Source organism: Apostichopus japonicus, chromosome 19 (assembly GCF_037975245.1).
Source record: "Apostichopus japonicus isolate 1M-3 chromosome 19, ASM3797524v1, whole genome shotgun sequence".
NCBI classification, from domain to species: domain Eukaryota; kingdom Metazoa; phylum Echinodermata; class Holothuroidea; order Aspidochirotida; family Stichopodidae; genus Apostichopus; species Apostichopus japonicus.
In genome coordinates this window covers 29,416,140-29,439,323 of record NC_092579.1, presented here as the reverse complement: position 1 = coordinate 29,439,323, position 23,184 = coordinate 29,416,140, and the positions used below count along the sequence as shown (strand labels likewise).

Here is a 23,184-nt window from a genome sequence, read left to right as displayed (position 1 = left end):
TGCCCGTATATAAAATATCCAATACATATATAAACTTTTGGACTGCATGACACTCGTGTGAAGATAATCTTCTGACTACGGTATGTATGATATGTGAACACTGTGATGTGGGGGCAGTTTACACACAAACGCAAAGTTTCGGAACTTTCAATCATTATCCCTCCATGTATGTGCTGTATGCCACACATACTACGTGAAATTCTCCTTCTAAAAACAGCAACTGTTGCGTGTCTATAGTACCATTACTACTTAAGTGTTAAATCGTAAGTAAATAAACTGTGTTGGCTACATACGACGGTCGGTGTTGTTAATACTTTGGTGTCTGTCACCGATTGATAGCTGGAATAAATACTAGTACAGTAAACAATAAAACGAAACTACAAAATGAAACTCGATGGATATGTAGATAACAAAGGCCGTATATTTTATTGCTCAATATATGTATAAAGATCATATATGCATTTCAAGCACCTCCTGAGTTTTGGTAAAAACTCGATGGATGCTGTAATAACGACTAGTCAAGTGTCGTTACAATTAGTTTTCGAAATGCATTTGCCAAAAGAATCTAGGGCAAAAAAATGTTATCATTGAATGTAATCATCAACATATTCCTTACTTAATGTTTATTTTGGTGCCCAAAATATATGGGATATTGCCTTAGTTTGGTCTGAACATAATCTTCAACCCTGTGATTATAGTAATCGATCATTTGTTACGATTTTCAGGAAGCAACGACGAAACACACACAAACGGATCCCACCACGTAGCCTACGACATGTACCGGTACTAATTTATAACTGATTATACTTCACCTGGCGTTTTGTTTGCTTTCTTATCGCCCTCTTATCTCTTAAAAGGGAACAAATGATGTTCGTAAACAGTGGTTTCATTTTCACGAGTCAGTCACCTTTCGTTTCCCAAACTATAGTCACTAATGAACAATGCGCAGATATATATTTTATGCATCCTTCTAAACACAAAGCACTACATTACAGCTGCTTTCAGTTCCGCGAAAATAGAACTTCTATATCCTTTCCCGGGCTTTTGTAGTAACATACATTATTGGCTTCGCCCAGTGGCTTATCAGCGCACGGTGACGTGCCTATTTTCTACTTACAATTTTACAGATATACTGTAGGCCTATGTACAGTACGACGATCAGACTGGGTTAGACGTTGACACATGAGAATATGAATGAAACAACACCTAAATACTAATTATTCCCACTCCGGCTTAATTCCCGTTCATCTACCCCATCATCTCCTTTCCCCTCCCCATTGCCCATATCCCGACCATATTCACCTCTTCTTTCCTCTCCCTCTCATCCCTTCCATCTCATCCCATCGATCCTAGCTCCACTACCCTCTCATCCCATCACCATTCCCTATCCCACACAAGTTTTCCTCCGTCCCCTCTTTATCACACCATCAAGTTCCCCATTACGATGCCCACAATCTCCTTGCTCTCACTCCGGTCTCCATCAAATTTTAATGCTTACAATAAATCATGGTTCAAATGCCTATTTGTTCAGAGTTAAAAATAGACCTAATTTGCCAGTCTTGAAGTCGTTGTGCATTCCACTACAGACGGTACACAGCGATGCCTCTCATGACGGCCTAAAACATCTTTTTAATTTTTGATAGTTACCCTACAATGACAAAGTTATGATGAGGTACTTCTTTTCCATAGTAATTAGCCCGTTGGCAAAGAACGAGCAAGTGGAAATGTGTTTGTAAGCAAGCCAACGATCGGAAACTGGCATGCAAGTTTGTAAACAAACATATCCACATGCAGTATAGTGTATCGCGCAATCGCTAACCTCCATATGTAATGTACAGGATAGCTATGCTTAGCCTACATGTATTCTAGTGTTTGCACATGACGGAACAAATCGGGCCATAAAAAGTATAAACACAGCACTAGACTAACCTGAAGTTCGTTGGTAGAACAACATCATCTATATATGAATCCGTGCCATATTCCAAGTGTCACTAACGCCAAATACGAAAAACATCCTTGATTCTCCCTGCCATGATAGTCGAAAAGTGCCCGAGGTAGCATAACCCAAGTATTTGCCCCATTGAATTATAGGCCTACACTAAATCGTTAGAGTAATTGTGGTCTCTATGTCCCTTTAAAAGTTCGCACTGAACCCTACCCCTTACTGTAATGTGACCAGACGTCCCCGATTTTTCGGGGACAGTCCCCGTTTACAGTGTGCTGTCCCCGATGAACAAGTGTCCCCGAATATGTCCCCGATTCGTCAAAATGCTCAGGAATTTCGAAAATATCCCACATTATTAGTTAAATAATTGTAAAAACAAAATTTAGTCAAGTGTGCAGTCGCAGAACGGAACTTATAACCAGTATTTCAGGTGGGCCAGTGTAAAGTGGAAACACTGTTAAAAATATGCCAGACCGATCTAGCCTAGCACTCTTTCGAACGTATAAATGGCAACCACGGCGACACAACGACACTTATAGTGTGAGCATGAGCAAATTACAAGCTCTCAAAGAACCACGTAAAGTAAGTGGATTTCTTTAAAGAAAATTGCTACATTTTTGAAAATAAAATTGATTTAAAAAGTGCTTCAAAGTATCACCATTTTACATCTAAGCACCTTAGGCACTTGAAAATTTTCCCCTTAAACCTCTCCCCCATATCAGTCACGCAATATATGTCCCCGATTTCAGTCACGAAAATATGGTCACCTTACCTTACTGGATAGCTAACACGTTGGCCAAGCATGGAACCTTCACGTTTCCGAATTATGACCATGTAAATTTATAACTATGAGAGCAGGAACATTTCGACACTTGTAAACAAACCTCTCCACTCACCAGTAAACACTTTTCGTGCGCTGCTAAAGGAAGGCCTAAAGTGGTCTAAAATTGCCTAAGTTGACCAACCATTTTCCAACCACATGTACTTTCTATCGGTCTGCTCTGATATCCAAGCCACACAAAAATTGATCATCTATGATAACATATTAAAAAAGATATGCTTTTTTGGCACTTTACCTGAACACTCGTGCGAATTGATATCGACTCTAATAGGTATTGTATGTCAGATTATATGTTTTACTCTGTGTACAGTGTTATACCACGGAGCTGGCACAGCTTACAAACACAAACCGGTGTCCGCTGACTTGTTTATAAACATTCTCATTCCTTACAAAATGGCTAATTCCTGTGGTAAATAAGTACCTCGTCACATTACCGTGATTGTAGCCTGGAACCTTCCAGGGTGAAAATGAAGATTTAGGCCGTTTAATTTGTGTGTGTTTATTATATAATGCATAATACGGCTTTCATATGCCAAGAAGTACACCATTTGACGTGTTAACTATGGAAAGAAATGAAAGTCGTCCTTCCTCCACCCCTAGGCCACACTTACTTTGTGAAATCTATCATTCGCCTCTGGCCCATAAAAAAAATCCATGCACCTACCTAAATCAGTCGGGGGACTTAAAAATTTGAAATCCTCCGCACATCTTCATATCCCTTTTTCATTCTTCATCATCACCCCCCCCCCCGCCCCCCCCCTCCTCAACTCCATCTCCTTAACTTTCCTTATATGGAACATCCTCAATAACTTATGCATCATATCATTTAGACTGTGAATGTAGGGATACAGCTTTTCGAATTGAGCACACATGTAGCCTATGAGACCACTGAGTACCACCAATTAATCTTTCTTTCCGCGAAAATGAAACAGCTTGTTTCGTTTTAGACGGCCCCGAAACCTCGAGTAGACGACTCTTTTTAAGCAAGGTTTGAGTTGTACACTGAAAGGTACATTAATACCGAATTATGTATGAGATATGCCTTGCTATTCAAATATTCACGAAATCATCGCACCATAAATCGAAGAATATTTCGCGATAAAATTTGTGGACATTTCCTCGGTGTACTTCGCGGCAGTGGGAAAAGATCTGAGTTACATATTCTTGTTACAATAATAACACAGTAATGAATATGCAAATAGACTGATAACTTAACTGCATTCAGCTGGTAATTAATTTCAACCCACTGATCAACAGTAATGTAACAACATGAACAGCTAGTAGAGTACATCTTGTTGAAGCAGCCTCGTTTGCCTGTATAAAATTCACGTAGCTTGATATTCTTGTATAGCCAACTGGTCTGAAGTCACAATGCTCAGTTTCATAAGAAGAGAGGCCTACCAAGGTCCAACGTCCATCGTGAGATTTGCACATGAGGGGGCTTCCCGGATCATTCTTTACAACAACAAAAAGACAGAATAAAAGAAATATTTAAAAAAAAATCAACATTAATTATGCAACTTTAACAGACGATATTAAATCAACCGTAATATGTAAAAGACTTTAACGACGTTTAAAATGTAACGTGTCATTAAACATGATTAAAAATAATTGCATCATATACGGCTTTGATTGAGACTGGTTTGGCTTTCATTTTCTATAGGAACCATCATTATGGGAGAGTGTATATACTAATGCACACGTTTCCAGACGTGGCGAGAGGTGGGGCAGGAGGGACGGGACAGGGGAATACAGACCCGCGGCGCCAGGGATCAATTAGGGGACCCGATGAAAAATGAGACAAATAATAAAGTTTTCTCATTTTCATCGTTATCTCATTATCATACTTTAAGGAAATATAAAAATCTCAGAGAGCGGCTTGCTGCGTAATTGTCTGATCAGATCAGGCTCTCCTTGTCAAAGCCTATAGTCCGATTATTAATCCATTTGTTTTCAGCGCTTTTACCAAACTTATACAAAGTATTTTTCTCAAAATAAGATTCAAGATTTAATAACTAAGATACGTTCAAAATTGTTGCCACCAAGAAGAGCATAAAAATAACAATTAGTTTATAATTCCATTTGATTCGAAAAATAATTGACGGCCTAAAACTGTTTCATGTTTTACGTATTCGCTCTCTCTCTCTGTACTTATATATATATATATATATATATATATATATATATATATATATATATATATATATATATATATATATATATATATATATATATATATATATATATATATATATATATATATATATATTTATATATATATATATTTAAATATATATATATATATATATATATATATATATATATATATATAAATATATATATAACACGAACCGAATATAGTAAAGATATGTTGGTTTCAGTACCGACAGTTTACAACATCACAGCAAATAAGTTCTCCGAAACTTTCAAGTATTACACTTTCTAAACGTGAAATTGTTGGCATAGAAAGTATATTATGAAATACAAGAACTTGATACTGTTATACAGATGTTTAATTAATTAATTAATTAATTGTTTTAAGAGCTTGAACAGCGTTGTCCAAAGTTGTGTTTTATCAATCATACGTGAAAATGTGAAATTCTAAAGCTGTATATATAATTCCAATCTATTTTAAGAACGACAAAGGATATCGTGTTTATTATATTCTCTTCGTCACATAATATGTGACAATATCATGTCCAATATATTTGCTGATTCACATGAAAGCGTTTAATAGAAATAATTTAGGTTTTTTCCACTGTGTATATATGACTTTCGCATATGAAAAACAAACATATATAAGCAAAAATAGACGGGGGCTATAGTAGTTGTTGTTAATAAAAACGAAACCGAACCTCTAAAATATTTCATAATTTCCTCTTACATTTATGATAAGTTCAAGAGTTTAACAATTTGCAATCAGTCTCGTTATCCATTCTTTTTCATGTCATCAAGTACTCACGAAATGCCACCAGACAAAGAAATAAGTAATGTTCATACGTATGTCCTCTTATATGTCAAGTACCTCATGATGATGTCATTATACATATATCAAGTCAACTGTATTTTAAGCCTTTACTTATAGCTTCTTATCACGCAATGACAGGAACCTCTACTCTTGACAGAGAAACTCATGATGTAAGACTAATGAAATCAAAACCAGATCCTGCTAACTCATGACGAAAACTTAGGGAGAGGCGAAACAACTTTTGTTTCATTCATGTATTTATTCAATCAAATGGATTGGAAACAATGAAATTCTACTTTCAATATTTTAATAAGAACCTCGTTTCATATCATGCAACTTTAATCTACAGCCCCCCCCCCCCCCCCCCATCATATTTTCGCCATAGCATATTAAAGCAATTGTTTTAAGTTGGGTTTTTACAAACTAAAAAGGACTCCCAGTCCATCTTATCAAGACACGCATGTTATATTCACACACAATAATTGGATGTCCTATATATAGTCTAATGCAAAGATCACATTGATACAATCATTAAGTTGAGGCTTCTCTGAGTAATATATGCGATTTATGAACTTTGTATAATCCAGAACAACCGCTAAAGCTGAAAAATATAATAGTGCAATATTTTCATTCTATTTGCAAACTTGGCAAGTCTCTGGCGAATTTTAGAGCGAAAGGTTAGGATTTTGGTGAATAAACTTACAGGAGTATTGGTTAAGGGACATTATCTTCCTTTCACTTTCTCGGTCCTGTATCATATATATACATTTTAGCAGATTGCAGGTTTGTAGTCACGAGTCCCGCATTGGTATACTCGTAAATTTTCTTTGTACTAATTTTCGCTCTCTTGAATTTGTACTCGATTTGTACTCGCACTCTAAGTACATGTACTCATCCTCGCCTTCGTGGATTTGTACTCTCAAGAGTTTTGTACCCGTACTCATAGCATGTTGGAAATCTAGTACGTACAAAAGCTAGTTCCGAATTAAAGGGTGTGAAGACTCGCGCAAAAAGAAACGTCTAATGCCGGTAATCTGACCTAGTTTCGAATGAGGTGTAACAGAAGTGTTAGACACCACCATCGATTCCAGGAAATACACATGCACACAGCTTGCTACCATCGGTAATTAGACAGTCAGTACATATAGCTGCGGTCAATACCCACAGCACAGTGTACAAACAATACAGCGATGGACATCTCAGGTCCAGCTAAAGATAACAAGGTATCACGTTTCATTACTGTACTGTCTGAATTTTGTAACGACACGAACAAAACGTCGCTTGTAAGCAACGGATAGTTGACTTTTTTTCAGATGGCCGCAAGCGGTTTGGGGCGAGTCTTCAATGCCTTTAAGTATACTCGTCCTTGTGCTGAGATCTCTGTACTCATACTCATACCGAGGGGTACCCTATACTTGTACCCGTACTTATATATGTGTACTCGTACCATATACGTCTGCCATATTCTCCCAAATTTAACTCAAACTGCAAATTACTTTGTAGACATATAATATACACTGGATCTACTTCGCCACTATATGCATGAGTATCAAGTACACTTCATTGTGTGAGATACATTAGCATGGAGTCCATGGTTTAAAACCACTTTGTATGCCTATAGGTCGATATGATGTTAGATATGTGACAAAAGTAAGACATATTCACTGATATAAAACAGAGTATAATGTTACCTATACCAGCATAATGGAAATCAGATAAAACATAAATAAAAATAAAAACGGAGACTGTAAATAGAGAACGTTATTTTACTTCAAACAACGGCCCGGGATACTCGGTTTCCTAATTCTGAGAAACCCCTTGTAATCTAATAAATAAATGCGTCTCCTCTCGCCTTTTATCTTTGCGTAGTAGACCTGTAAAATACGGTGTCCGAGAAGTTCTCTTGATTGAAATTATGGTGAATGTGAAACACACAAATAGTGTAATCAGTTTATGGTGAAAATTTTCACAAAATGTTGAAGTCTAGTGCATGAGTCCCAAACTTTGGTTTCAATATTGATTTCCTTCGATTCAGACTTTCAACCTGTGTTAGCCATAATTTGTGAAGGATAAAGTATGGATGCTTTGATGTTGGCAGTAAAGTTCTTTTCTTTTCTTTCTTTCTTTTAAATTTGAACCATATAGTAACCATTACTACTTCTTAAAAACAAAAAATAAGCCTATGTACAGATGTAAAACATTTTGCAGAATATTTCCCCCCCTTTTTTTAAATATAGCCGGATGGAGTGTATGTGAAAAGTTTGCACAACCAAACTTGAGGGGATGAGCCTTCTTTGATAAAAGGGTTATTCACTTTCGCCGGCTTTCTGGCTAAAATCATGTTTAAAGAGTCTGCTTTCTTGGTGACGGTCATGATATGATGATGGCGCCAGCCCCGATAGGAATGATGGCGTCAGTCCTGACTGGAATCTGGAGTTGATATTCTGGCAAATTTTGAAATTGGTGCTTTTGATGTTGTGCCATTCCGGTCCACGTAGGTTTTTTTTTTCAGTTTGTTACTGAGCTAGCTTTGACCAAGGTCACTCATGGTGTATATAACTATATTATCAAAATACTTTTCAAATTTACGAAATACTGTATACGATACTGTACCTGACATAAGGTCGGTAAGATCATGGTGGGAGAGAATCGAAGCTGAAATTGTAATCTACCACTGGTACTGTAAAGTTGGATAACAAGAAGTTTTGCCGACTTAGGGCTCTAGCGGGTTTTAAACCGACCCTGTTACTATGAATAATAAAGACTTGATCGCAAACTGCAGCTTCACTATAAGTACATGAAAACTGGAAAACTGAGAAGAGAAGTAGCCCGGGCGAACTGTCTGGTTGGGCAATCGGGCTGTGCTCGAGGCCCTAGAGCAACAGGAGAGCCCTATTAGTCAAAATTAATATTGAGAATGCTTGCGTATACAAGGCTTCGTTCCATTATTGTTGAATTCGGTGGTTGGATTCACTGAGAAGTAGGCTAAGTCTCCAAACTTTGTATTAAAAAATGGCGTCGACCCCAAGTTCCCTTCTTTTCTTGCTGGCTACGCCACTGGTGGAGAGGGCACAATTACCGGGTTGACACAAGTGCCCAGATAATCTTACCTCAGTCCGCCCCGAAGTAGCCTATACATTCCTATATATACTTACAGAACATATCTTCGATGACGGTTCAACACATAGAAACGACTGTTTGTCAAAGACTCCATAAATGTTGACACAGATGTTGTGTGAAGTTATTGAAACAGAAGTGGACTGGAGGTCGTCGGGCATTATCAAATCTGCAACCAAAAAACAATAAATGAATAATAATAAAAAAATATATAATATTATTTGGGAATTTAAGAAAAGTGTCAAATGTATATATAGGATATATATATATTTCCATTCCTGTTTGATACACAAGTTAGGAATCGCTAACCTGCTATGTGGGTAGTAACGAAAGGGTAAGCAATTCGGTCTTTAATGGTAAATACCAATACGGAACATGTGGGGCGCAAGTTTTAAACTCAAACGTTGAGTCGGCACGATTCCTTTCGCCAGTTGAAGGTCATTCGATTAATATTTATTCACGTTACGTGAATTTCTTGTGTCTAGTCACTCTGTTCCATGTGAAAAAAAAGTTAAACTTTCATAGTAACTGTATAAAGGACTTCCAAATATTTATCACTGTAGCCTGTAGGCTACTGCAATACAACATAATAAAGTTGACGAAGGTTGGATACAACATCTAAGTATGTGTGTGTGTGTTGTTTGTCGTGGCCCTGCGCATGCACCCCTTGTGTCCTGTTTAGATCCCAACCCGTGTGCCTGTATATGCTGATACCAATAACTGTGCTGTTAGCAATTAAGAATTAAGCAGACATTTTAATAGCTCATATTTCGGTATTCTAAACATTAGATTGGGCAGGACCAAACGCGCTCGGTACTAATTTAACGAACGCGTAAGAAATAAATGCCGCAACAATCTCCTACGTGATGTAACTAATAAAATGTACTGATAATGCATGGTGATTACCGTCTGCCCATCCCCATCCAGCGAGCTTGCAATGAGTAAACACCTCTTCCTCTTTCTCCTGAGAGTTCACACAAATTGGGCTCACATAACTCGTAAATTCTTCCACCGGTTTATGGAGTTGTAAGATCGCGATGTCGTGTTCGAGCCCTGCATACATGTTATGACCCGGATGTAATGTGACGTCAAAAGTGGAAGCATGTTGGTAGCTTGTGTAGACCAGCCGTTTGTCTGCACTGCCGAATATGGCGACCGCCGGTAAGTCGAGGAACTCAACCAGATTCTCGCTACATAGAGAAGAAAGGTGAAGGGAAAATTGACAATATTTTGAAAGTTAAAATCACAGAAAACAAAACAAAACAAAACGGCTATGAGTGAGGAGAGAGGGCGAGGAAGGTTAAGAAGAAAACGCTTTCGACAGAAGCATTGACTCAAATGGTTTTGATTTAGTCCTAGCGAGAAAAGGAAATAATTTTCGTCTCAAATAATATTTGATATAGATTTAAAAGAACTGTGCAATAACGAAAAACATATAAAAGACCAAAATGTTGGCTGTAGAACGGGAAGTGAATTTGGCCTGTGGATATTTACTAAACGATAATACAATAAGGTGAAAAGTTAACTCCTCTAAATAGATTGGATTATAATTGGATGTAATATTTGAAACCGGTTGTATGGTTGTTGTTGTTCTTTCTGTTAAAAATAGTCAATATTTCCAATATATCAGACCATATAAACCTTAATAAGCTATAACATTGAATATGTCTCTGCACGATTTGGAAACAGTAAGCACCTGATGATCCTTTTATAACTGGTCACACCCATCCGCCAAATTGTACAAAAACTCAAACAGTCGCTCTCAAGCACTATACAGTCGCCTATGGGACTTCCCATTGCGTGCAGCCACAAACCGGCGTTTACCGGCAATTACCTCCCATGACACCGTGAATACACCTGCGTCAAGAGTGACAATGGATATTAGGTGCAGCATGAAGTTGCTTAAGCAGACAATGTAATGATCAAACCAGGGCTCGAACCTGCAATCTTAGATCCCCATCTAATGGCTTTTCATTTGATCACCGCTCTCCGCTAAATATCGAAGGAGAAAACATGTATACTTACTAGTCAAAGCAGCTGGCCGTTGATACCGCGGTATTCGACGATATTAACACCGCGGTGCATATGTGTTCGTTTACGTTATTCCTCAGTGATCCAATCCACGGCCAAGTTTCAGGAGTCAAATCAACCAAGTGACTTAGAAAAGAGACTGACGGCACGCCGCAATCGGCTTTGCCTGAATATATGAAGAATAGTAAGTAGTATAGGATATATATACTTGTTTATACTGCAGTCATATTTATCTTACACTTCGTTATTTACATTCTATCATGTTTCGTTGTAGTGGCGTAACTAAGGAGTCTGGCCTGGCAGGCGCATCTCCTTGGAAACGATGGTTAATTACAGTCTACATGATTCACTGACAACACCCTTTATTAAAAAACAGATGTTAACATGTATTATACAATACATGTTAATATACCGGCTCATCACCTGACAGGACCATGCACTTGCCCCACCTCTCGGAAACCTTCTTGGTGAAAGGATCCATCAAAACGCAATAGCCCTCTTCCAAGCCCCATCACATTTTTTCTCTCGTTCGAGCCAGTATATCTTAACATCTGGTACCCCAACACATGAGGTGCGGGGCGAAGAGAGGGCGTGGTGCAGACCAATGTTCAAATGTGTAGAAATTTGCCGCCTATAACACAACGTCTGCTTTGAAACCATTGCCACATGTGGTAATAATTACTGGGGCCATGCATCCCCTTGACCCCCTCCCCTCCCCTTCCACCCTTCGTCGGGAGTCTTGAACCTTAAGCATCCCACCAGAATAAATATTGCCACTTCAAATCGCCGACTCGCTTATAAAGGGCAACGAAGAGAACATTTTACAGCTGAATATTTGAAAGATATTTACATTCATGGATCTTGTATAAATTGTAACACAAAAGTTGTGTTGAATTCATGGACCCTAACCTTTCACAGGGAATACCAAAACAAAATGTTAAAACACACAAACACGCATATTTCATGTGAAAAAATTATACAATTTCAATACTCACCATCGATAGGGCCCGGTGATATAAAGATCAACACAAGAGCAAATACACATGGCCATTCATTTCTTGCAGCAAAAAGCCTTCTTCTCTTCATTGTAAAGTACAATGAGTCTGTCGTACTATATAGGTTCTATTAATAACACATCATATATCAACACTATTTGGTTCTAGAATATCGAGTATTGAATTGTGTACCCCCTACCATTTATCTGCTATTAAAGGTACAGTGTTCTTTCTGTCAACCTTTCATCATGTAGGCCCCGTTGTGATAGAATCTGTACATAGACATTGTGTTAGACAATAAGAACATATCAAGCTATTGTTTGTTTAAATTGTTGGAAATAATATCAATAAGGACTTTGTGTCGTACCCGATAAGTAGACCTACACATTGAACATTCCCTACTTCCCTCGCTTGAGCTTTGATAAGCTTTTCATATATATACGTTATGAGTAGGCCTATACCGTATAATGTATGTAACTGGCAATCCATGCATTTGCATATACCATCAATCAACCTGGGCGTCGAAAGTGGGGGTGGGTGGGCGGGTGATTGGCATGGGGGCACGTTTCCCCACAGAAAGCAAAATATTTATGAAACAGCTGTTAAGAAAGAACCTAAAACCTACCCTCTGTGGTTACAAATATCACCATCTCTTGGTTCTTTACTAATCAAATCATATCTTTTTCTATAGCCTACGTAACAATATACAAATATGGCAAGCAAAATGCTCAATTCAACCTGAGATGGTTAATCAGTTTTTCTTCCGGTATTAGCAAAGTTACGCAAGGTTTTCCCCATCTAAATTGTTTTTGTCAACCATGTCAACCATTATACATAGCATATAACTAATAGGCTATCGTAGCCACCATGCATGTATCAGTTTTGTATACAACAGTTGATCGTGTTGCTATTAATAACCACATCATGACACTTTGCTTTTAGGATAAAACAAAGGAAACCAAGCAAAACAAAATAAGTAAATCAAAATAGTAGCTTAGACCATCACAATACGACTGAATAAACAAATCGGTTGTTAAAATGAAACAAAACATTATATAGCCTATGGTGTGTACTTTAAGTCATGAAATGCAACCAGTTACTAATATTGTAAATATTTGCAAGAATACAATATTAATGATGGTGCATGAAAAACATTATAGAAATATTCCTGAACACAAACAATGTCCATTGATTTATAATTTAATATCACAACAAATATTAACATATCCTCATGAAAGCCCGTCTTTAAAAGCAACCCTGTATCCATTTATCCTGACGGCATATATAGGCCTAAGTATATATGGACTGTATAGCGTACCGTACAATTTGCACATAACGAACCAAAGTGGAGTTCTTAATGCCATTTAAGTTGGACAAACAACAGGGGCGTTGATCTGTTTCCAGGATGGGAGTGGGAGGGGATGGGTGTGGTCCCTCCGTGAGTTGAAATGCACTTGATCAGAAGCATATCTAGATTGTTTTTTAGATATCTCCTTCTTCTACGACCTCCCCCGCCGTAGGGGTTGAACCATTGGTGGGGAGAAGGTGGGGGGATTGACCTTTCTGCCTACCTGGACTGACACCACTGTTTACGAGACCAGTACTTTGTGGGAGAAGAGGAAACGAATTGACTCATGTTCTTATGATTGAAAACATATTATTTACTTGAGAAAGCCAAGTTGGGTGGGGGAGGGGGGGGGGGGTGAACGATGGTATGAGATATGTAATATATTTATAGTGCTGGGGCAACCAGCTCAGTGACTTTGAGGAAATAAACTGTTTGTCAAACGTATATTCCTACAGGCCTCAATTGTTTTAAGTACTCATTTCGTCTAGGCCTATAGTGATACAATGAAACTAATGAGGTTTAATCATGTAGAAAGCATAACCTCAATTCTGATACATATTCAGGATCTCTTGTATGTTATACGGACCATTCCCTCTTTAACCGCATAATATAAAACTGTGTATCTTCAAGGACAGTTTAAAATTACCACTAAATGATTGCATTAATATACCTTCAACCTGGTTCTATATTAGCGTGTGGTAATATAAAACTAGTATGATGGTATATTATAGTTATTGCGGTACTATACCACGAGAAGAAGTTAAAAAACCGGTGGCTTTTGAATGATAAGGAAACAGGACATGTATAAAACTTATATTAATTTTTTTTAAATATTAGATATTAGACAAAATGCAATTAACATTGAGGATAAAAAGGCTGGAGGGGGATAGTACAATGGCTGTTGTAATCAATATTAACAACTAGATCAAGCTTGTAAAATGGTTATAACATTTAAGTTCTAATTCTCCTCCTTAAAGTAGAAGTAAACCCAAACATATTTATGTCTTTGTAAGGACCAACTGTTCACGAAAATGTTTAAAATGTTTTGCAGGTGTTTGGGGTCAAAAGTCATGTTAGTGAGTGGGCTGCAAAAACGTCAATTTGTGACGTCATACGTCTCTTTGAAATTCTTTTTTTTAGGGGGGTGGTTCAAATTTTCTGTGTGAAAGTAAACATTACTGATCATGCAGCCAGTGTTAACTTTAGGCAATTTTAAGAGCTTCAAACATTTCTATGAGAGAAAAAAACAACACCAATATTGTAAATAGGTGAAAGCATATAGGAATTGTTGTCATATTTACAATTGTTCACTTCTTTGGCCTGTGCTTGAAAGGAATTAAATTGTTTGTTTCACATCTCCCGTATGGAATAAGATATTTCCTAGCTGCCTGGGGAAGTTGTTTGTAACAGGTATCTGTATCACATATACTAAGGAAAATGGTTGGGTTTGATTCTCCTGGCTGTAGAGGGTTGGTGAGGGGGAGGGGAAGGGGGGGGGGTGGAGGTAGTTCGTTACAGGTATCTGTATCACATATATACTAAGGAAGATCATTGGGTTTTATTCCTCCTGGCTGTAGAGGGTTGGTGAGGGGGAGGTAGTTCGTTACAGGTATCTGTATCACATATATACTAAGGAAGATCATTGGGTTTTATTCCTCCTGGCTGTAGAGGGTTGGTGAGGGGGAGGGGAAGGAGTAGTTCATTACAGGTATCTGTATCACATATATACTAAGGAAGATCATTGGGTTTTATTCCTCCTGGCTGTAGAGGGTTGGTGAGGGGGAGGGGAAGGGGTAGTTCATTACAGGTATCTGTATCACATATATACTAAGGAAGATCATTGGGTTTGATTCTCCTGGCTGTAGAGGGTTGGTGAGGGGGAGGGGAAGGGGTAGTTCATTACAGGTATCTGTATCACATATATACTAAGGAAGATCGTTGGGTTTGATTCTCCTGGCTGTAGAGGGTTGGTGAGGGGGAGGGGTAGTTCATTACAGGTATCTGTATCACATATATACTAAGGAAGATCGTTGGGTTTGATTCTCCTGGCTGTAGAGGGTTGGGTCAATCCAGTGGTTTGATTGCAATTATTGTAAAAGCAAAGAAAAAGATGCATTTTTGGTTGTATTTCTAAATGGATGACCCCTACCTCCCTCCCCTCCTTTTATTTGAGAATGTTGGACAGATAACTGTCAATGTTTCGGTATAATCCTTGCCTAACCTCCCCCCACCCCCCCTCCCACATATGACCTAAACCCTGTTGCAAGTACTTGTGGAAGGGGACATAGATGACTGTGTACAAAGCCTTTATCAGGTGGGGTCCAGGGTCCCACCTAAGGGCCCCTGGTGGGGGTCAGGAGAGAAGCCCAGGTGTAGTCCAGGGGGCGGACTGACATCCAGAAATCTCCAAGTATGTCTGTCATAAATATATTTTAACAAGAGTCACATGTGACGAGTGATTAGACTTAAATTAAGAAAGACTTATTTATCTAACATCCAGGTGTAACTTAGGCCTTTTGTCATGACTTAATTAAATTGAAACTTAAACCCCAAAAACTAAAGTATTCCTAAACTGTGCACACAAGTATAACATCATCTTGTTATATTGATGTCTACAACATGCACACACATATATGGTATCATTATAAGCACATTAATAAAGCACTGCTATGTATCAGAGCACATTCACTTTACCGGAAACATTGAGACCTATATAAATAACATGGCATCAGGTAACTTAATCACAAATGAAATATTATGTGAACATTTGCACATAACTACTAAACTAGTACTAGCGGTATAACGAGTAACATGGTTATAACAACATGACTAGCATGCAGCTTAGCACTATATATGTATCTGTCTCAAAACTCTTTATGAAATATATAATCATCTCAAAAACCAAAAAAAAAACCACTTAAAAACTATCATGAGTGGCATTGCTAACCAAACTGAATGCACAACATAATTGACATAGATTGTTATATTGCTTTGTACGTGAAATACAACATACTATATTAGTGTTTGGAACTTGATGTATCATGACCGCCATCTTATAAAGATTGAAGCTTTACTATAGATTTACAGATGAAAAATGCAGGTACTTAAATAATATCTTGCCAAGAGTTTTACAGCTTGTATCTATGTCTGAAGTAGACCACAATATATTGTCAACATATCAGTGTTTTGAATCGTAACTCAAGAATGGCTATATAACTATTATTTAATGTTCAAATTTCTCAAAATATCCTCGGTAGAAATCAGATGGACTTAAAAGTCTTTGACGTATTTTGAAGTCGGGTTTTTGACAAAGTCATGAAACCTCTTTGCATTGGCTGCTTTTTGATTTACCCCCTTTATCTTAACCCGGTCCTGTTGTAAACCAGCAATACACAATATTTCATCTGGGCTATTTTCCATATTGCTAGTCTAATATTATCCTTAAATTGACCAACCCTGGGCCAATGGCATTGCATCTGATAATTACTAGCAACGTTAATTTACCATCTTTGCACTTGATACCGAAACCTTACCTGCTCACTCACGACACCGATCGCGAAGCCAAAGAGACATCCCTGGACGTTAAACATTTCGCAGTTTAACCTATACAGACAGCGAGCTTGTTGTACCCATAATCATCGCAATGTTACCATTTACAATTCCCAAAGTCAGGTCAACTTGCTTGCAAGATGTCACTCGAGGTCTGGAAATGAGATTAGCCAATGCTTGGGTTTTCATTATCTGATGGCTTACCAGAAAGCCTCAGCGCAGTCATGTATGAAATCCAAATTTTTTATTTCAACCCAGTTGAAAAGTTTTATTTTTCATCGGGGGCGGGGGGGGGGGGTTGAGCAGATGAGAATCAAACATTAATAACTACTAAATCTCATAGCACAATGTTTGAGCTCCCGTCATGAGATATACAAGTCATTATGAGCCTGATAGGCCAAGCGCCTACAAGGGTCAGTCACTAAACTGTGGGGGGTATTTGATGTTGTTGTGTCCCCCCCTCCCAAAACCCAATTATTAACGCCCCAGCTGCTGGGACTATAGTATCCCTTCACTTATCAACATACACATATTTTAGTGATAGTTTACAATCAATTAACAATACACTGTACTGCTGAGATCAATTAACCATGAACAAGCGAACTCAAAACGAAAGAAATCGTATCTCATTGCAAAGAAAACAACACAAGTTTTATTTAGTCCATAGAAACACGTCAACATTCAAAAGAATTGTTTTCTTACAAGACAATGGTACAGAAGTTCTTTTCATACCTTCTTCTGGTTTTTATATACATATATATTGTTTTTATTTTAGAGTGCCACCATCGTTATCATTAATTAATCTATTTACACTACGCATTGAGATTGACTGAGAAATGTATGAATTTCAAAAAACCAAGATTTTTCATCCGCACACACACACACACAAAAAATGAAAATGACATATAAGAATGATATGATTTTTACTTCCTGGTACAACTTTATAATAATTTTCAGGAAAGGCAATAGTCATATCTTGTGTATGAAACATTAGCTTTCTATAGCTAATTTTTTATATCATGTTTAGATTAAAAACCACAAAGGATGTCTCTGTATATAAAGCGATAGCCAAAAAAAAAAAAGGGTTCTAAGGATGGTTTACCTTATATGGAATGCTAAGCTTGAAGTGAATGAAAGTTCTTACTAGGCATAAGATAACTTCATCTGTCCTTAGACACACCTAGAGCTGTCACAGAGAAGAGTATGACCATTGGTTGTCTACTTTCAAAAGTATCTTTCTCATCTGCATATCTTCATTCCTAACTTCTACCAATTGATTTCAACATTTTTTCTCTTTAATAGACAACACTTTCCTTCTTTAACCTTTCACATACTGTAACTTGATGCAGCTACATCTTTCTACCCAACATTTTCCCCCATTCACCACTTTTACCCTTCCCTCGCCTTCTGCGATACCCTAGCTTAAAGCCTTATCACATAACATCCCATGCTACATCCATGCTTCATCCATGATACACCCATGCTACACCCATAGTACATCCATGCTACATCCATGCTACATCCATGCTACACCCATACTACACCCATACTACATCCATACTACATCCATACTACATTTGTGTTTCATATCCTTCATCTTCTTTTGGCCTGCTTCCTCTTTCAAATTTATCTCCACCTTCTTTCACTTTCCCTGTTGTCCCTCACCAAACTGTCTCTCAGATAAGTCTAGCCACCTCATCTAATATTCTTGCTACCTCTCTTTCATCCTTCACACCCTCCTTCCTCCTCCCCCCTTCCCCATGTTACCCCTCTTGCAACCTCAAACTTCCTTTCTTTCCAATCTCATCACAACCATTTAAGACAAACCAGTAATTAGTGTGCATATGCTGTCAGACATTTACTGTGTAAAGTACAACATAGCCAAAGATGCTATACAAAATACATTGCTTGCACATATATATGTAGAACTATGTATGAATGTTTGTATGTTGTAGCTAGAACTGTATATCATCTATCTTAATGTTTAACTGTAATGATAATGATAAATATGTAATGAATCCTGAAACAGACTACACAGGTAAAACCCAAGCTGCCAATCCAATGCAAATAGTACCCTGGATTTCATACATGCTGACGTGCTACATTTTTCACAATGGATTATAATTTACGCTACACTTAACAAAAACGAGGGGGGAAAGAAGGGAAATTTTTTATAAAAAGGGGGGAAAACTGTCGAGGGGATTACCTGGTAATTTATTACAAGCTAAAACAATAATATTCTAACTAAAGAAACCGCCACATTAGCGCATGATTTAGTGTTCACCATTACGTGTAACAGTTTGGGCACGTTTATGTATGTTGTTGTGTACTGAAGTTACAAAGATTCTCTAGACAACCATGCTGTGCTTTTAAACTCTTGCATGCTTTTTTACTACCAATTTTCCAATAGCATTGCATCAGCAGGTAAGCTACTCTCACAATTAATATCACAAATACTTCACAAACACATGAAACTATCTCACCAGAGTTAATAGGGATGATGATTTTTTTACCTTCTTGTCCAGATACTCAGGAACGAGAGGTTTCAGAGATTGGTTGTCATATTTTGATGAAATAAAATGTTTTAGTATGCATTGCTTTAGCATTTATGTAAAGTACTATGTGTTATTAGAAATAGAATGTTAAAGTGGATAACAGCTGTGGCATTGAAAGTAATGAAACCTAGCATCTATGTTCCAGTGGATTACAGCTGTGGCATTGGAAGCAATGAAACATAGCATCTATGTTCCAGTGGATTACAGCTGTGGCTTTAGAAGCAATGAAACATAGCATCTTTGTTCCAGTGGCTTACAGCTGTGGCATTGGAAGTAATGAAACATAGCATCTATGTTCCAGTGGATTACAGTTTTGGCAATGGAAGCAATGAAACAGCATCTTTGTTCCAGTGGATAACAGCTGTGGCATTGGAAGCAATGAAACATAGCATCTATGTTCCAGTGGATTACAGCTGTGGCATTGGAAGTAATGAAACATAGCATCTATGTTCCAGTGGATTACAGCTGTGGCTTTAGAAACAATGAAACAGCATCCTGGGTCTGAACCCTGGCGGGTAAAAGTTTTCCAAGGTAAAAAACAATTTTTTTCCTATTTGAAATGGTCTTCCTGATGGGACATAAATCCTACATCACATGCGCATGTGTCTGCTCAAGGTGGTATTAACATAACTGCCTTTCCAGTTCAACATATGAAATAGGGTTTGCACAACACAATACAATGCTGGTATATTACAGTAAGAAAGTTAGCTCAGTGAACCTTGGACATACCAGAGTTTCTTTAAGGATATCCAAACAAGAAAGTCGGTTGTGCCTTGGTAAAAATAAGCTTTTTAAGTGTAAAATGAAAACTTGATATCTACTGGAAAGGTCTACTGGAAAGGTTTCTCCAATCATAAATTCTAATTCAGCCTTGTACTGTAGCTATATAAGATGGATTGCAGTATTAATTACAGCAAAACCTATTTCTGGGTAGTCCAACGTCCAATGACATGACAGTATATCACCTTTGAATTGAACCCTTATGTCGACGAAAGAGCTTTTGGCGATGTTGACATGTTCTGATTTTGGATTAATAATGAGAGATGATTTTTTGGGGTTTCCCCCCTTTTGATTTTTTAACTCTTTATACCACCAGTATATGTTTTTAATTTGAATGACTATCTGTGTACAGTAAAACCCATGTAGCAATACAGACAACATGCGTATGTTGTACAATGAGATTATTACGTTTTTCGTCGTTCTCAAACAGACCCTTCGTCGTCTATTGTGTATTTGGGTTTATAGCCGAGTACGACGTTATTGCCGTGTACATTTCATACATCAAAGTCAATGGACACTTTCAAGCTCTCTCTTTGTGACTTGCCAATTAAAACAAACCGTGAACAGTAATGAGTGTACTTCTTAATTAGCCATTTTCAATTTGGGAGGTATATCGTCTTTCTAAGTGGGTTCAAGGAAATAGTTACAACAAGTTTAGAGATCTGATTTCATAATTCTGAACAAAGAAGCAAAGACAGTCTAGTGTATGGAGCATATTAATAAATAGGTTATGAGCGCTTTCAACTTTCTCAAAGATTCACACAACACCACCTAATTATGCATCCCACTTTTGGTTATTTATACGTAATTTGTCCACTTTCCACTGGGAAAGGGCTTGGGGGTTAAACTGATGGATATAAAAAAAAAACATGCGGCAACAACTTCTTTTGATCATGAATATTCATGGTTGATTTTTAGATTCACCAAGTTGAGGACAATTTGTATTTTGGCTATACTGTACTATTTTCTATCATGTAAAGGTTAGGAACTGTTCATACTGTCAGTACGAGTGCTTTGAAGCATGATATGAGAGGACAGTATAGAGTGGTATTAGAATTAGAAAATGGTCCCATTCGGTTGTTACTTTCTAGCAGTTATTATAAATGACTTTCATTGCATTGACTCTAATGTCCAGCAGAAGTTATACATATTCAATGTCCAGCAGCTATTGTACATTGTTATATCCATTCCATTGACTCTGATGTCAAGCAGTAACTATGCATATTCATTGTTTGGACTTTGATGTCATGTACTGATTATGCATATCTTCATCGCCAATCCCTTCAAACTGACCACAATTATTCATTGCCGATGGAGAAAGAGGTCATGGCACAAAAAATAAAGACCTTCTCTACTGGCTTAACTATTCACAATGGCCATTAGATGATCACAAATTATATTAAGTTCAGAAGCAGGAAAGTGTTTTACCCTTCCTGTAACAATGAGAACAAACGAACAAACAGAGAACAAATTCCTATCTTCCGTACCTTGGTCTCTGTAAATATTGCTGCAATATGATTTGAATTATACTGGACCTAACATCCGTGGCTTGGACACTCAGTGGCTGTTCTCGACAAACAAGAAACATTTCTGAACATAAAAGTCTTCCATGTACCCTGTGAGAGCTTTTCTTCAAAAGACAAATTTCATCCTGTTTCTCTTTTTTGGTCTGATTTAGTCTACCACTCTGCTGGTTCGTCAAAGAGCTTTTCTGGATTTTGTCTTGCAGCATCTGGGATGGTGAAAGGAGAGAAAAGAGAAAAGTTATCTTTAGTATACATTGTTACAAGGTCAAGAAAATGTAATTTTCGATAATGTCATAAATTCATCATCTTGAAAAGCCACGGATAATGCTACTTGGTGGCTGCTGTATTAAATGTTCTAACCACATCCTGTTTTCAGGTCTGGGAAAATCAATGCCCTTTTCTGGTACACTCACATTTCACAAAACTATTCTTTTCTAAGAGAGCGCAGTTTTAAACACCGTGTAATATTCTTCACAGTGGCCTTGCCTTTTACTTATGAAACAAAACTAGTTAAGTCTTACTACGTAAAGATCATTAAAACTATAAGTTCATCACAATGAGTTCAAGGAAAATAGAAATACAAATTTCTCCCAAAATGTTTTTTTTCTTTAAATATCAGATATAAATAGAATCTGGAAAATCTCTCATGATCCATGATCCAAGGGAACCGAAACTGATCAGGAATCGATCATTTCCCCCTTCCTCTTTCTTGCATAGGTTACTTTTGTACAAGCTGTGTGTGCTTTATGGATCTCAACAACATGGTGAAATTGCACATTCACATACAACCCGCTGTTATGGAACGCATGGAAAGAAGTGATAGAATGGTCAACCCCCCCCATATATATATATATATATATATAAATATATATATATACATATATATATATACATATATAAATATATATATCTATATGTATATATATATATATATATATATATATATATATATATGTATATATGTATAGATATATATATATATATATATATATATTTTTTTTTTTTTTTTTTTTTTTTTTTTTTGTGTGCCCATTTTTGGACAATTTTTTTTTCTCTTTCTTTCCTTTGTATTAAAGCTGTTATTCTTCATACTGTCTCTAACACAAGCATAAAAGCATTGCTTTTTTTGTGTTTTTTGCATTGATCTACTTTGATCAGTAAGTTTGTTTTCTTTTTATAAATCATGTAGGAAAAGCCCAATCTTCTTTGAAAATTTTCCAATTTTAATTATATGTTATTTAGAAAAGTATTCAAATTATTTGAGTCATTAGACTATTTCAGAATTGAACATATGCTCATTTGAGTATTGCACCGCAAAGCAGGGAAATTCCGAGTCCGTTAAACTGTCGCAGACTCGGAACACTTTCGCGTCCCTTCAATGTACAAAAGAAAAGCCGCAAAGGTCTGCACACGGATGGACATCGTTTGGAGGAACACGCCTGAATTATGTTTAGAAAGATTTATTGAATTGACTTTTAATAATCAACTGTTTGAGGATATTTTGATACTAAAATCCCAAACCAATGAAA

General features: G+C 37.2%; 2 protein-coding genes and 2 long non-coding RNA genes across 6 annotated transcripts in view; 1 reads left to right on the top strand and 3 right to left on the bottom strand.

Annotated features, from left to right (window-relative positions):
• Positions 1-622: 622 nt before the first annotated feature.
• Positions 623-3,524, bottom strand: LOC139959379 (uncharacterized). Its single transcript, XR_011790073.1, has 2 exons — positions 2,718-3,524; positions 623-2,160 (listed from the first exon to the last, which is right to left on the bottom strand). It is a non-coding gene; the product is annotated as an uncharacterized lncRNA (long non-coding RNA).
• Positions 3,525-3,576: 52 nt separating this feature from the next.
• LOC139959377 (chymotrypsinogen A-like) lies at positions 3,577-12,157 on the bottom strand. The gene is made up of 5 exons (XM_071956944.1): positions 11,898-12,157; positions 10,897-11,068; positions 9,778-10,061; positions 8,910-9,040; positions 3,577-4,241 (listed from the first exon to the last, which is right to left on the bottom strand). Exons 1-5 carry the CDS (start codon positions 11,986-11,988, stop codon positions 4,008-4,010), a joined length of 912 nt encoding a protein of 303 aa, XP_071813045.1. The 5' UTR covers positions 11,989-12,157; the 3' UTR covers positions 3,577-4,007.
• Positions 12,158-12,560: 403 nt separating this feature from the next.
• Positions 12,561-17,693, top strand: LOC139959382 (uncharacterized). Its single transcript, XR_011790076.1, has 2 exons — positions 12,561-15,150; positions 15,243-17,693. It is a non-coding gene; the product is annotated as an uncharacterized lncRNA (long non-coding RNA).
• The window catches only part of LOC139959376 (poly(A)-specific ribonuclease PARN-like), a 56,049-nt gene continuing 50,283 nt past the window's right edge, over positions 17,419-23,184 (bottom strand). For all 3 annotated transcript variants that reach the window (XM_071956940.1, XM_071956942.1, XM_071956941.1), the window contains one exon: positions 17,419-21,861. In XM_071956940.1, coding sequence (XP_071813041.1) covers positions 21,809-21,861 — 53 coding nt within the window. In that variant the 3' untranslated portion in view covers positions 17,419-21,808. The remainder of the gene's footprint in view (positions 21,862-23,184) is intronic.

Coding starts and splice junctions, on each gene's coding strand:
- LOC139959377 (XM_071956944.1), bottom strand. CDS start 11,988: ATGAAGAGAAGAAGGCTTTTTGCTGCAAGAAATGAATGGCCATGTGTA. Junction 10,062..10,896: donor ACGGCCAGCTGCTTTGACTA/GTAAGTATACAT, acceptor TTCTCTATGTAG/CGAGAATCTGGTTGAGTTCC. Junction 9,041..9,777: donor TGGATGGGGATGGGCAGACG/GTAATCACCATG, acceptor TTTTGGTTGCAG/ATTTGATAATGCCCGACGAC.